This window comes from Gallinula chloropus, assembly GCF_964237585.1.
Source record: "Gallinula chloropus genome assembly, chromosome: 1".
NCBI lineage: Eukaryota > Metazoa > Chordata > Aves > Gruiformes > Rallidae > Gallinula > Gallinula chloropus.
Genome location: NC_140085.1, coordinates 1,800,532 through 1,813,450, shown reverse-complemented (window position 1 = coordinate 1,813,450; position 12,919 = coordinate 1,800,532). Strand labels below are relative to the sequence as shown.

At 53.3% G+C, this 12,919-nt stretch overlaps 2 protein-coding genes across 2 annotated transcripts; one reads left to right on the top strand and one right to left on the bottom strand.

Annotated features, from left to right (window-relative positions):
* Positions 1–733: 733 nt before the first annotated feature.
* LOC311191918 (tubulin alpha-1 chain-like) lies at positions 734–2,950 on the top strand (the record flags this gene model as incomplete). Its single annotated transcript, XM_084264255.1, has 3 exons — positions 734–950; positions 1,131–1,279; positions 1,982–2,950. The coding sequence occupies exons 1-3, from the start codon at positions 773–775 to the stop codon at positions 2,948–2,950; spliced, it is 1,296 nt and encodes a 431-aa protein (XP_084120381.1). The 5' UTR covers positions 734–772.
* Positions 2,951–7,287: 4,337 nt separating this feature from the next.
* LOC311201907 (tubulin alpha-1D chain-like) lies at positions 7,288–12,002 on the bottom strand (the record flags this gene model as incomplete). The annotated part of the gene is made up of 3 exons (XM_084276385.1): positions 7,288–8,350; positions 9,515–9,663; positions 11,801–12,002. 3 exons carry the CDS (start codon positions 12,000–12,002, stop codon positions 7,367–7,369), a joined length of 1,335 nt encoding a protein of 444 aa, XP_084132511.1. The 3' UTR covers positions 7,288–7,366.
* Between the last annotated feature and the right edge of the window lie 917 nt (positions 12,003–12,919).

Genomic DNA, 12,919 nt, shown 5'->3' with positions numbered 1-12,919 from the left:
ACCCAGCCTGTCTTGGGTTCTCTCTAGCTGCCTCCAGCCAGCTGCTCCTGTAAGTCTGGATCTAGCCTAAACAGAAATAAGGAACTGCTTTGATAATCAATACTTGAAGCCCACCAGGACAGGCCTCACCTATCAGAGAGGTAGGGGTTCTCTGCTGCTGCCCATCTGGCTGAGAAGAGGTTTGTGTTTGCCTCCCTGGGATGGGCATGGTGGGGAAGTGTTTGCTGTCTAAGGCTGGCCAGGCTGAATCATTCCCTCCCTCCAAGGTGAGAGCTCCAGGTGCAGTACCTGAGAAGCTTGTCCTGTCTTCTGCCCAAAGGCAGGATCAGCAGGGCAAAGAGAAGAAGCCATGAGCAGTTTGACCTGACAACCATCATGTTGTAGGTTCAACAGCTGGGTTGGGTTGCCTGCTCCTGAGAACAGGGCTGGTGAGCTGTGTGATGAGCTCTGGGGTGCAGAGGGACCTACCACAACCTCCCACCAATGCAGATGCAGAGATTGGGGGGGTTACAACCTCTCTCAGAGGACTAATGCTTAGTTTTTGCTTGTTCAGGAGATCTTGGATGCCTGCTAGGGATAAAATACCCTGGGTGCCACCAAGCTGGGCTGAAGGTCCTCCTGCCTGCAGACTGCTGGCCATGTGCTCTGTAAAGACATCTAAAAGTGCTGGTTCTAGTGTAATTCCTTGATGGACATTCATAAACTCCTCTTCTCTCCTATCCATGTGCAGAGGGAGTGTATTTCTGTCCACGTTGGCCAGGCTGGTGTCCAGATGGGCAATTCCTGTTGGGAACTGTACTGCCTGGAGCACGCGATCCAGCCGGATGGCATCATCTCTGATGCATCCTCAGGGCAAGCAGACTCTTCCTTTGGGACCTTCTTCAGTGAGACAGGGTCAGGGAAGTACGTGCCCAGAGCCATATTTGTTGACCTGGAGCCTACTGTTGTTGGTAAGTCAAACCTGGAAGGGGTGGGGGGAGAAAGAGTACCTTCTCTGACCTGTCTTGGTCACAAACTGCTGGTGGTGCTGCCAGCTTCCATGTGAAACTGGATCTAAACTGGTGCAAGGTAACTTGGTAAATGGTGACTCTGATGCCAGTGAAACCTCATGAAACCTCCACTTCTTCCAGATGAGATCAGGACAGGGACCTACCGTACGCTCTTCCACCCAGAGCAGCTCATCAATGGCAAAGAAGATGCTGCCAACAACTATGCCCGGGGCCACTACAGCACTGGGAAGGAGATCATTGACCCTGTTGTGGACAGGGCTCGTAAAATGGTAATAACTCTGTGGAGGGTCTCCTGTGTTAGCTGTATGGCTGCTGGTGCCCTGGCCATCAGAAGATGTAAGAGGTTGGGGGGGAGAGGGAGAGGGAGTGGATCTGATCTTTGGCTTTCCAACGCTACTGTGGTCTGGAACAACATGAAGGGGTATGTGTGGGTGTATGTCTTGCTGGCTGGGACTTGAGGGGGGGAAACAAGGGGGTAAATATAGAATCACAGAATGCATTAGGTTGGAAGGGAGCTTTAAAGGTCATCTAGTCCAACACCCCTACCCAAGTCACCGCTCCTGGTTAGCTTCTCCTCCCTTGTGTGGTAGCTTCTGGAGTGTAAGACTTCACCCAGGTGGATGACAGAAGAACTGTAATAACACTAAGATACTCTTGATTTAGGTGGAACCCCTTTCTAGCCTTCAAACTGTTCATCTCACTGACTGCTGGTACCATGAGCTTCTCTCTGACTCAATGTCACTCTCTGACTAGGGTTTTCTTCCTGCAAAAATAGGAGATAATGTAAAACCAGCTGCACTTGTGGTGTCTAACAGGTCTCAGCTGTTAAAGTGGAAGGTGTGTGTAAAGTGATAGTAAAAGAGGCCTTAAACGTGATGGTTGATGAGAGTTAATTCAGCTTAATCTCATCCCAATGAGACAAGAGTAACTGTAGTAACTTGGTCCTTCTGGTTCTTTCCCTGGTGTTGCAGACTGAGCAATGCAGTGGCCTCCAAGGGTTCCTGGTGTTCCACAGCTTTGGGGGAGGCACAGGCTCTGGGTTCACCTCCCTCCTCATGGAGCGGCTCTCCGTGGAGTACAGCAAGAAATCCAAGCTGGAGTTCTCTGTGTACCCAGCCCCACAGGTCTCCACAGCAGTGGTGGAGCCCTACAACTCCATCCTCACCACCCACACCACGCTGGAGCACTCGGACTGCTCCTTCATGGTGGACAATGAAGCCATCTACGACATCTGCAACCGCAACCTGGACATCGAGCGTCCCACCTACACCAACCTCAACAGGCTGATTGGGCAGATTGTCTCCTCCATCACTGCCTCCCTGAGATTCGATGGGGCTCTGAACGTTGACCTGACCGAATTCCAAACCAACCTGGTGCCCTACCCACGGATACACTTCCCGCTCACCACCTACGCACCCATCATCTCTGCAGAGAAGGCCTACCACGAGCAGCTGTCGGTGCCAGAGATCACCAACGCTTGCTTTGAGTTCTCCAACCAGATGGTGAAGTGTGACCCACGCCGGGGCAAGTACATGGCCTGCTGCCTGCTGTACCGGGGCGACGTGGTGCCCAAGGATGTCAACGCCGCCATCGCCGCCATTAAAACGCGCCGCTCGATCCAGTTTGTGGACTGGTGCCCCACGGGTTTCAAGGTGGGTATCAACTACCAACCTCCCACGGTGGTGCCTGGGGGGGACCTGGCCAAGGTGCAGCGGGCTGTCTGCATGCTGAGCAACACCACGGCCATCGCCGAGGCCTGGGCCCGCCTGGACCACAAGTTTGACCTGATGTACGCCAAGCGAGCCTTTGTGCACTGGTACGTGGGGGAGGGCATGGAGGAGGGGGAGTTCTCAGAGGCCAGGGAGGACCTGGCTGCCCTGGAGAAGGATTATGAGGAGGTTGGAAGGGACTCAGCAGATGGAGAGGAGTATGATGAGTAATACTTTTACCTGTGGGTAAAGCCTTGTTGTAACACTCCTGGAATTGCTTCTGGAGAAGGGAGCTGGGGGATGAGGGGAATGGGACTTGGTAACTGCAGCTTGGCCATGAGCATCTCTGGTCATGACTTGTGTATGTGCAATGCTGATTGAATAAAAGGTGACTAGCAAAAGATCTCTTGTCTCTGGATGCCACCTAACTGGCTCATGGTTGGTGCTTGGGTTGGGGTATGATGGGGGGTGGTTTCCAGAGGAGCTGGGCTGGGTCAGCCTGGAGAAGGGAAGGCTGTGGGGGGACCTCATTGCACCTTCCAGTCCCTGAAGGGACCCCAGGAACAGGAGGGGAATGGGCTTGTTAAAGGGCAGAGACTGGCAGGACAAGGGGGATGGAGTGAAGCTGGAGGAGGGAAGGGGGAGAGGAGATATCAGGGGGAAGTTCTTTGCAGAGAGAGTGGTGAGGGGCTGGAAGGGGCTGCCCAGAGAGGGGGTGGGTGCCCCATCCCTGGGGGTGTTCAAGGCCAGGTTGGCTGGGGCCCTGGGCAACCTTGTGTAGCTCCAGGCCTGGAGGTTGGTGTCCCCGCCTGTGGCAGGGGGGTTGGAGCTCTGTGATCCTTCCAACCCAGACCATTCAATGATTACAACCCTACTCATTGGGCTTTCCTGCTTGTAGACGCTGAGGAGGGTGACAGCATGATATGAGCTATATGCCCTGGGCAAGACCTCTTTGTGGTGGGTTGACCCTGGCTGGAAGCCCATTGCCCCCCCTAGCTGGTCTATCACTCCTCTTATCTGGACAGGGGGGGAAAAAAATGTATAGTTAAAGGTTCTGAGAAGGGCAGGTAGAGTTGAGCATTTAACACCATGGGCAAAGATTCAACATGAATTAGGAAAACAGCAGGGTAATGAGAGATAAATAATATCTTAATCCCTGTCTCAGCCCTTCCTTCTTCCCTGGCTCAACTTCATCCTGTATTTCTCTTCCTTCTTCCCCTTGGCACAGGGGGAGAGGCAGAATGGAGTTGGAGCCAGTTCCTCATGAGTTGTTCCTTCTGGTCCTTCCTCCTCAGGGGAGGACTCCTTGTGCTCTGCCCCAGCTCCAGCATGGGGCAGACAGTCCTCCATCAACTTCTCCAATGTGAGTCCTTTCCATGGGCTACAATTCTTCATGGCATGGCTTCCATGGGGTGCAGACATTGAGGCTCAGACTGCTCCACCCTGGTCACCCACAGAGTCCCAAGTCCCCCCAGAAAACCTGCTCTGATGTGGGCCTCTCTTACAGGTTGCAGGTCCTGCCAGGAGCTTGCTCCAGTGTGGGCTTCCCCCAGGGTCACAGCATCCTTCAAGGTGTCTCCACCTGCTCCTACCTGGATCCCTCCATGGGTTGTAGAGGAATCTCTGGTGCCTGGAGCACCTCCTGCCCCTCCTTCTGCACTGACCTTGGTGTCTGCCAAGTTTCTTCCATCTTCATACCCCTCTCCCTGGCTGAAATTACTGTTGTGCACCAACTCTTTCCCCTTCTTAACTGTGCTATCCTGGGCTGCTGTCACCACTACTGGTGGGCTTGGCCTTGGCTACTGGTGGCCATTGGCTCTAATGAACATAGAGGAGGTTTCTAGCAGCTTCTCAGAGAAGCCACCTCTGTAGCCCACCCAAACCTTCCCATGAAAACCCAGACAGGAGGCAAAAAAGTCATTTAAAGAGTTAATGAGCTGTAAAAGGGGGGGGTTAACTTCATCTCTGCAGCCTCCCTGGAACAGGTTATTTCTCCTCTGGGGACTCTCCTCCCAGTAACTGAGCCAAGAAAAGGAGCTGAGTGGGATACAGTGGGGAAACTGGATCTGCAGTCAGGCTGCAACTGGAGGTCTGAGTGTTGGCTCTGGGTTGCACTAGAGGAAGGTTTAAATGACCTGAGGCAAGGGGAGGGGGGTGGCTTTATTAAAGCTTGTTTCCACTTGCTGAACTCCTGAGGGGGTGTCAGTCTCCTGAAGTCAATGAGGTGGGAGCTCCTGGGGGCTGTCTCACCTCCAGCTGTCCTCTGCCTGGGGGACTAAGGCTGCTTGGGACTGGTGGGGCTGGCAATATGACTGCAGAAGAGGGAATGAGCTCTCCTGTCCCTTGTTTGGAGGCTCAGGACCTCCAGAGATAGCTTTATGTGCTGGGTAATGCCTTTCCAACATGATGTAGACCCCAAAGTGATGCCCCAAGTAAAGGAGGAGGGGCCAAAGTAGAAAGGAAGGATCTCAGGGTGGTGTAACACCAGCTCTGCCTTCTCCTCCTGGGTGCTCAGCCAGGTTGCTTGGGGGTTTTTGGTGTGTGTGGGGGGAGTTTTTCTTCTGCTTGGCCCAGATGGTCTGGGATACGGGTCCTGTTTTGGGGTTCACAGTCAGATCTCCTTGTGAGGTACAGTCAAGGTAGGTCTCATGGCCCATAGAAAGGAGGATATGGGATGGGAGGCACAGGAGCCAGGGTGGCTGTAGCAAGTCTGGTGGCCTGAGGCCACATCTGGTTCTATGACACTGGAAAGGGGTATATCTACAGGTGTGTTGAATGCTGCATCCTGGGGGTGTAGGACTCCTGCTTGGGAAAAGTTGTTGGGGTTTTTTCCTTCTGATTTGAAACTTTCCCAGCACATTTACCTGTGGACACAGAGCCAGAAGTCATCTTTGCTCCTTTATAAAGCACCCTTGAGCCCCAAACATTCTCATTTCTGGCAAATGGAGGAGTCACCCCTCCCCTGTGAGGGTTATTGTCAGCCCTAGGGCCATGGCATGTGAACAACCAACTGGAAACCCAGGAGGTGGATTAGCCCCATCCCCAGGAATCAGGGGTAAAAATTGACTACCTCAAGTGACCATGACCACCATGAGTTTTGGAGCAACCAGCTTTGGGGTCTCTTAATGGGTTCATCACCACAGGAGAGCTGAAGATGGAGACAACCCATTAGATGGAGGAGCTAGTTTACAACCCTAGAAGGACCAGCCTCAGAGGGTAGTCTGGTACTCAGCCCCCCACCAGCAGCCATGGGGCATGCCAAAACATTTTGGCTCAGGCAGTCTCCCAGCAGGGAGCTGAACACAGAGGAAGCTTCAGGCAAAGAGGGATCTTCCCAGGGGCCCATCCATGCAGTCAGAACCCCCTGTGTTTTAGTCCAAAGGTGGCCAACAATGAGCTTTAGAATCCCTCCATGTCCCTCTCCCAAGCACAAGAGATGCAATGCCCCCCATCCCTGCCTCTGCCTCCCCATGAACTACTTTGGGACTATCTCCAGCATCATATCCCTGCAGGAGAGAGGATAGATGTAGCTACAGACTGTGGAGGAGGTCTGGGGAGGGACAAGACAGACTGCAGATAAAGGATGGATGTGGGGCTATGCCCCACAACAAACCCAAGCTGTGATGAGAGACTCAATGCAGCACAGAGCCAGCCACAAACACTCCCTCTCCACATCTTACCCAGGGCACTGCATTGTTTTTCCTCCTCACCTAGTCCTCAGGGCAAACTCCAACCCCAGGCACATGGAGCTGGTTTCACACCAGCTCTAGAAACTCCTGAGCAAGACCCCAGGTCAGGGCTACAGCACCAACCCCCAGGACTTGGTCAAGCAATAAACAAGCTTCACCAGAGATGGTGAGAAGGCAAACCCCCACCCAAGAAGTGTTCCTTATCTAGGCACCACTATCCAGTCAAAGTGGGGACTCCCTGCCTGTTCCCAGACACTTCCTCTAGGCTGCTCTTGAAGGCAAGAGCATTATCCAGCTCCAGACAGACAATTTCCTGCAAGATATAGGTCATTTCCCCTCACAGCACTAATTACAGTTGATTAGCCTCACAGATGGCCTACCTACAGCACAGCCTTAGCAGCAGCTGCTGTGCTCCCAAGGCTATCCATGGAGTAAGGACCTCCCCCCACAAAAGGACCCTGATTAAATCTAAAGAACTCAGAGCAAGAAAGAAATGTCTTTATTCAAATACAAAAGGAGAGCTGCATGGAAGTGGAGGGGGGTACATTTCTGGTTTAAAAAGTGCTTTTACAGGAAAAAGCCAGAGCAAGAAATTGCCATTTCAGCCAAAAAAAAAGCAGGCAGCTTGCAACGTTTCCCCTGGACTAGGAACCAGGATCCTCCTCTGCCCAGGCAGGATGAATCCTCAACACTCAAGCCAGGCACGGATTCAGCTTCACTCGTGGGTAAACAGCGGTGTGACAGAGCTCAGGACACCCATGCTAGAGATGTGCGCTGTGAGCGCGGAGCCTACGCAAGCGGGAAGGGGCTGATGAGTCAGAGAGTGGGGTTGAGGCTCAGGACAATCCTTTGGCACCTCCAGGCACTCAAGGACCAGTTTAGCCTGATGGCAGAGGGTTGTGTGTGTGTGTGTGTGTCATCTGAGGTTTGACTTCATTAAAGAACAGGCCGCAGTTTGTTAATACTCATCCTCGTCAGCCTCATCTTCTTCTCCATCTGCTGAGTCCCTTCCAACCTCCTCATAATCCTTCTCCAGGGCAGCCAGGTCCTCCCTGGCCTCTGAGAACTCCCCCTCCTCCATGCCCTCCCCCACGTACCAGTGCACAAAGGCTCGCTTGGCGTACATCAGGTCAAACTTGTGGTCCAGGCGGGCCCAGGCCTCGGCGATGGCCGTGGTGTTGCTCAGCATGCAGACAGCCCGCTGCACCTTGGCCAGGTCCCCCCCAGGCACCACCGTGGGAGGTTGGTAGTTGATACCCACCTTGAAACCAGTGGGGCACCAGTCCACAAACTGGATCGAGCGGCGCGTTTTGATGGCGGCGATGGCGGCGTTGACATCCTTGGGCACCACGTCGCCCCGGTACAGCAGGCAGCAGGCCATGTACTTGCCCCGGCGTGGGTCACACTTCACCATCTGGTTGGAGAACTCAAAGCAAGCGTTGGTGATCTCTGGCACCGACAGCTGCTCGTGGTAGGCCTTCTCTGCAGAGATGATGGGTGCGTAGGTGGTGAGCGGGAAGTGTATCCGTGGGTAGGGCACCAGGTTGGTCTGGAATTCGATCAGGTCAACGTTCAGAGCCCCATTAAATCTCAGGGAAGCAGTCACTGATGAGACAATCTGCCCAATCAGCCTGTTGAGGTTGGTGTAGGTGGGACGCTCGATGTCCAGGTTGCGGTTGCAGATGTCGTAGATGGCTTCGTTGTCCACCATGAAGGAGCAGTCCGAGTGCTCCAGCGTGGTGTGGGTGGTGAGGATGGAGTTGTAGGGCTCCACCACTGCTGTGGAGACCTGTGGGGCTGGGTACACCGAGAACTCCAGCTTGGATTTCTTGCTGTACTCCACAGAGAGCCGCTCCATGAGGAGGGAGGTGAACCCAGAGCCTGTGCCTCCCCCAAAGCTGTGGAAGACCAGGAACCCTTGGAGGCCACTGCACTGGTCAGCCTGCAGTGAAATAATGTATATTTACCTCTCTGTTAAAGACTGGAGCAGCTATCCCAAATAACACAAGCAGTGAATTCTGCTTTGAGCAGTTACTGGTCAGAGTGCACCCAATCCCTACAGTGGAGTCACTCAGTATATCACCCAACTAAGCATCTTAAGTGTAGATGTGTGACCTGTTGTAGCAGTTTCATGGAGCTGCCATGAGTAGCTCTGCATGGTCAGATGGAAACTGATAGCAAATAGATCCACTATCAGCTCAACGCATGCCTCAGCACCTGAGAGGGGATGGGAGGTAGCACATGGGTCCCAGGCCCTTAAGAGACATCTCAAAACCACTTCACCTGCCTGTGGCAGGGGGGTTGGAGATCTGTGATCCTTGGGGTCCCTTCCAACCCAGACCATTCCATGATTCACTGAAAGGCATCCATGTCCATTCTACATTGCAACAATCCTGCCTCTCTCCTTATCACACATGGAGTTTGGTCTCCCTGACCTGGTTACCAACTCTTTATCTGCAATTAATATCTGCAGTCGTACCAGCAGGGAGTGCCTTCCCTGTGGTCAAAAGTCATGGAGTCATTTAGGCTGGAAGAGGCCTTTAAGATCAAGTCCAACCATTAACCTAGCCCTGCTATGTGTACCAAGTCATAGAATCCCAGACTGGGCTGGGTTGGGAGGGACCCCAAGGATCACAGAGCTTCAACTCCCCTGCCATAGGCAGGGACACCAACCTCCAGGCCTGGAGCTACACAGGGTTGCCCAGGGCCCCAGCCAACCTGGCCTTGAACACCCCCAGACACAGGGCACCCACCCCCTCTCTGGGCAGCCCCTTCCAGCCCCTCACCACTCTCTCTGCAAAGAACTTCCCCCTGATATCTCATCTCACCCTTCCCTCCTTCAGCTTCACTCCATCCCCCTTGTCCTTCTCTTCTGTCTTTCAGGTCTAGCACTGTATCACATCATACACATCTGACAGACAACAGCAGTTGCTTTTAGGGCAGACAGACAGGTTCAGATGGCCCCTTTCTTCACCAAGCTCCAAACCAGCAGCCCTTCAGCTCACAACGGGTTTTTATCTTCTGAAACTTTTACCCCAAACCCAAAGTTGACTTGTATAGTCCATGGTGTGTTATTTTAAGGTAAAATCTGCCTTTTCTCTCTTACCATCTTACGAATTCTGCTGAGAACAGTGTCTATGATCTCCTTTCCAATTGTGTAGTGGCCACGGGCATAGTTGTTGGCAGCATCCTCCTTGCCACTGATGAGCTGCTCCGGGTGGAAGAGCGCATGGTAGGTCCCAGTCCTGATCTCATCTACAGAGGGAGCAGGCACGGAGAGCAGCACACAGTTACAGGTTCTGGACATTGGTGTGACAGGGTGAAACACACAGCAAACCTACCAGGAGCTCACTGAGATGGTGGTCAGAGCATGGCTAGTTCAGACTGGGAATGGTGGAAGGGGTAAGAATAATCCCATCCAAGCTAATTGGCCAAGGTCTTACTAGATGTCCTTCATCTTTCACAGCATCACAAGATTGGAAAAGACCTTTAAGATCATCAGGTCCAACCATTCCCATCCTGTGCTGACCCAGATCCCTGAGCACCTCATCTCTCCAGCTGTTAAACACCCCCAGGGCTGGGGACTCAGCCCCCTCCCTGGGCAGCCTGTGCCACAGCCCCACAACTCTGCCAGGGAAGAACTTTGCCCTCCCAGCTGAGCTGACCCTGCCCTGGGGCAGCTTGAGCCCATTGCCCCTTGGCCCAGCTCCTGGCCCCTGGCTGCAGAGACCATCACCCACCTCTCTGCACCCTCCTGGCAGGGCAGGGGAGGTGGGGAGAGGTCTCCCCTCAGCCTTTGCCCAGAAGCCAGCTTGAGATCCTACTGTAACTTGGCTTGAAGAGTTCAAACACTGCCTATGCTTCCACTATTACTGTAGTATTAGAGTTAGGGAATGTGCCTCATGTTTCTTCTTGTTGCAAAGCACCTTGAGGTGGCTGGAAGCAATACCTCCATCCTCTGCTCTACAACACGCTGAAGAGAAGACAGAGTACCTCCAGCATTGACACTACTACTGGATGTACTTCCCCTCTACTCTGTCCTGGTCAGGCCCCACCTGGAGTGTTGTGTCCAGTTCTGGGCTCCCTGGGATAAAAAAGCCAGGGAGAGAGTCCAGAGGAGGGACAGAGATGATGAAAGGCCTGGAGCATCTCCCCTGGGAGGAAAGGCTGAGGGAGCTGGGGCTGTTCAGCCTGGAGAGAAGAAGCCTGAGAGGGGATCTGATCAATGGTTCTCAAGAGCTGAAGGGTGGGACACAGGGGGCCATGGGCAGGCTCTGCTCAGTGTCTGTGGGGACAGGACAAGGGGCAATGGGCTCAAGTTGGAGCACAGGGAGTTCCCCCCCAACGTGGGGCAGAACTTCTTCCCAGTGAGGGTGAGGGAGCCCTGGGACAGGCTGCCCAGGGGGTGTGGAGTCTCCTTCTCTGGAGAGATTCCAGCCCCATCTGGACACCTCCCTGTGTGACCTGTCCTAGGGACCCTGCTTGGGCAGGGGGTTGGACCTGATGATCTCTGGAGGTCCCTTCCAACCCCTACAACTCTGATTCTGTATCAGACCCAGCTTCAGGCACCTTAAGTCAACAAGCACTAGGATCCATTTCTCAAGGCAACATGCAGTTGAGGTTGGCACCATCTCCAGCAGGTATTTAAACCCACTCAATCTCAATATTGGATGCATTTCATAGTCTACTGGCTCTCTCACTAGGTTCCCAATTTAGTGCTTTGATAAGGTGCCTAAAAAATGAAGTGGAGCCAAAACATTCCTTCCATTAGATGAAATCATGAGTCACACATCCTAGATGGTGAGATAGGAGCAAACACCCAGGAGAAGCATGGAAGGGAGCAGCAGGTAGATGAACACAGGGAGTCATTTCTACCAGTTCCTTGAGCAAAAATTGGTTTTCTAGGAAGGTACCCCAAATTAACATGCTATGATTCAAGTCAAACACCCAGAGATCACTGAAGAAGCTGGGGCTGGAAGGGGACATAGAAAGCTTGCAGTAGCAAGACACCCAGTTTCCATAGAACCATGAAATATGTAGCCCCCATATACCCAAAGATGCTTCACAGGTAGGGTTAAAACCAGATGGGCCACCTCAGATTGTGTTCAGCTCAGAGACACTGAAGTTAACAAGCATGAGGTTAACTTACACCCACTGAGGATGCTGCTCAAGACAGCAGGTCCCTTAAAAGAGGGGGGATCAACTAAAGTCAGTGTAGTAAGAGTAATGGGTCTGTCACTTCAGGTCCATTTGCAAGTACAAACTCTGTCTCCTTCTGATGGCTGGAGATGTTTTACTAGAGCAGAGTGGGCAATATGAGCAGCAACACAAGCCCCAAGGGAGAAAGGATGAGGAATCACAGTTAAAAGACACCCCAACACCCCACAATTACCGATGACAGTGGGCTCCAAGTCTATGAACACCGCCCGGGGCACGTGCTTCCCAGACGCTGTCTCACAGAAGAAGGTCTCAAAGGAAGAATCCACTTGTTCAGACTTCAGCTCCAGAGGTTTCACCTGCTTGGGGCCAGGGATGGTCCCATCTGCCTGAATCCCGTGCTCCAGGCAGTACAGCTCCCAGCAGGCATTGCCCATCTGCACGCCAGCCTGCCCAATGTGGATGGAAATGCATTCCCTCTGGAAGGGGAAAAAACAGCTTGTTAAGGGGTTTTTTTTAGACATCCTGTGACTTAGTGCTGGCCCCCACGGTTCTTGGGGCTGATGAGGGAAACAGGCAGCTTCCACCCACCGCTGGGAGTTACAGGGAGGATCAAACCATGATCTGCAGGACAGCTGGACACAGTCGCGCACACAGCATCCCTAGGAAGGGCTCTACCAGCCCAGGGAGGAGGAAGGAAGGAGGTGATGGGCTTCACGCTGAGGCAGGAAGCATCTGAGCAGTGCTGGTTCCTCAATCAGTGCTCAACTTGCCCTGCCATGGAGTGGAGCAGCTGTCAGTCCCCTGGGACCCAGAGCAATGGGACAGCAGGGACAACAGGTCCATGTGTTCCCTCAGCTAACAAAAAATCAACTCTGCACCAAGCAGGGAGAAGCCAAGTTTGGGAAACCCAGAGCAGGAAAACAGCTGTCACCCAGGGCCAGAAACAGGGCAGGCTGACACCTGGGAGGAGGCTTGGTGTCCCAATTTAACCAGGCCACCCTCCAGGAGCCTCTACCTACCCCCAGGGCAGTATTGGAGGTACTGGTGTCTTCTAGAGACTCTCTGGACACTTTTGATGGTTGCACGCTTCCCTGGTAATTGGCATCCCTGCTGTTTCCACCACCCCAGGATCAAAGCACTGCTGCAGCTATGACAGAGGCTCAAGTCCCACCTCCCAAGCTTAGACTCCTAATTACTGTGATGCCCAGCACAGGGCAGTGCTGCTTCCCAAGGGATCACCATGAAAGGAGATGGCAATCCCACCTGGGGATGGGAAGCAGCATGACTGACCCCATTAACTGTAGTGTTGATAGGCAGCTTAGTTCAGGTCTCACCTCATTTCACACCACCA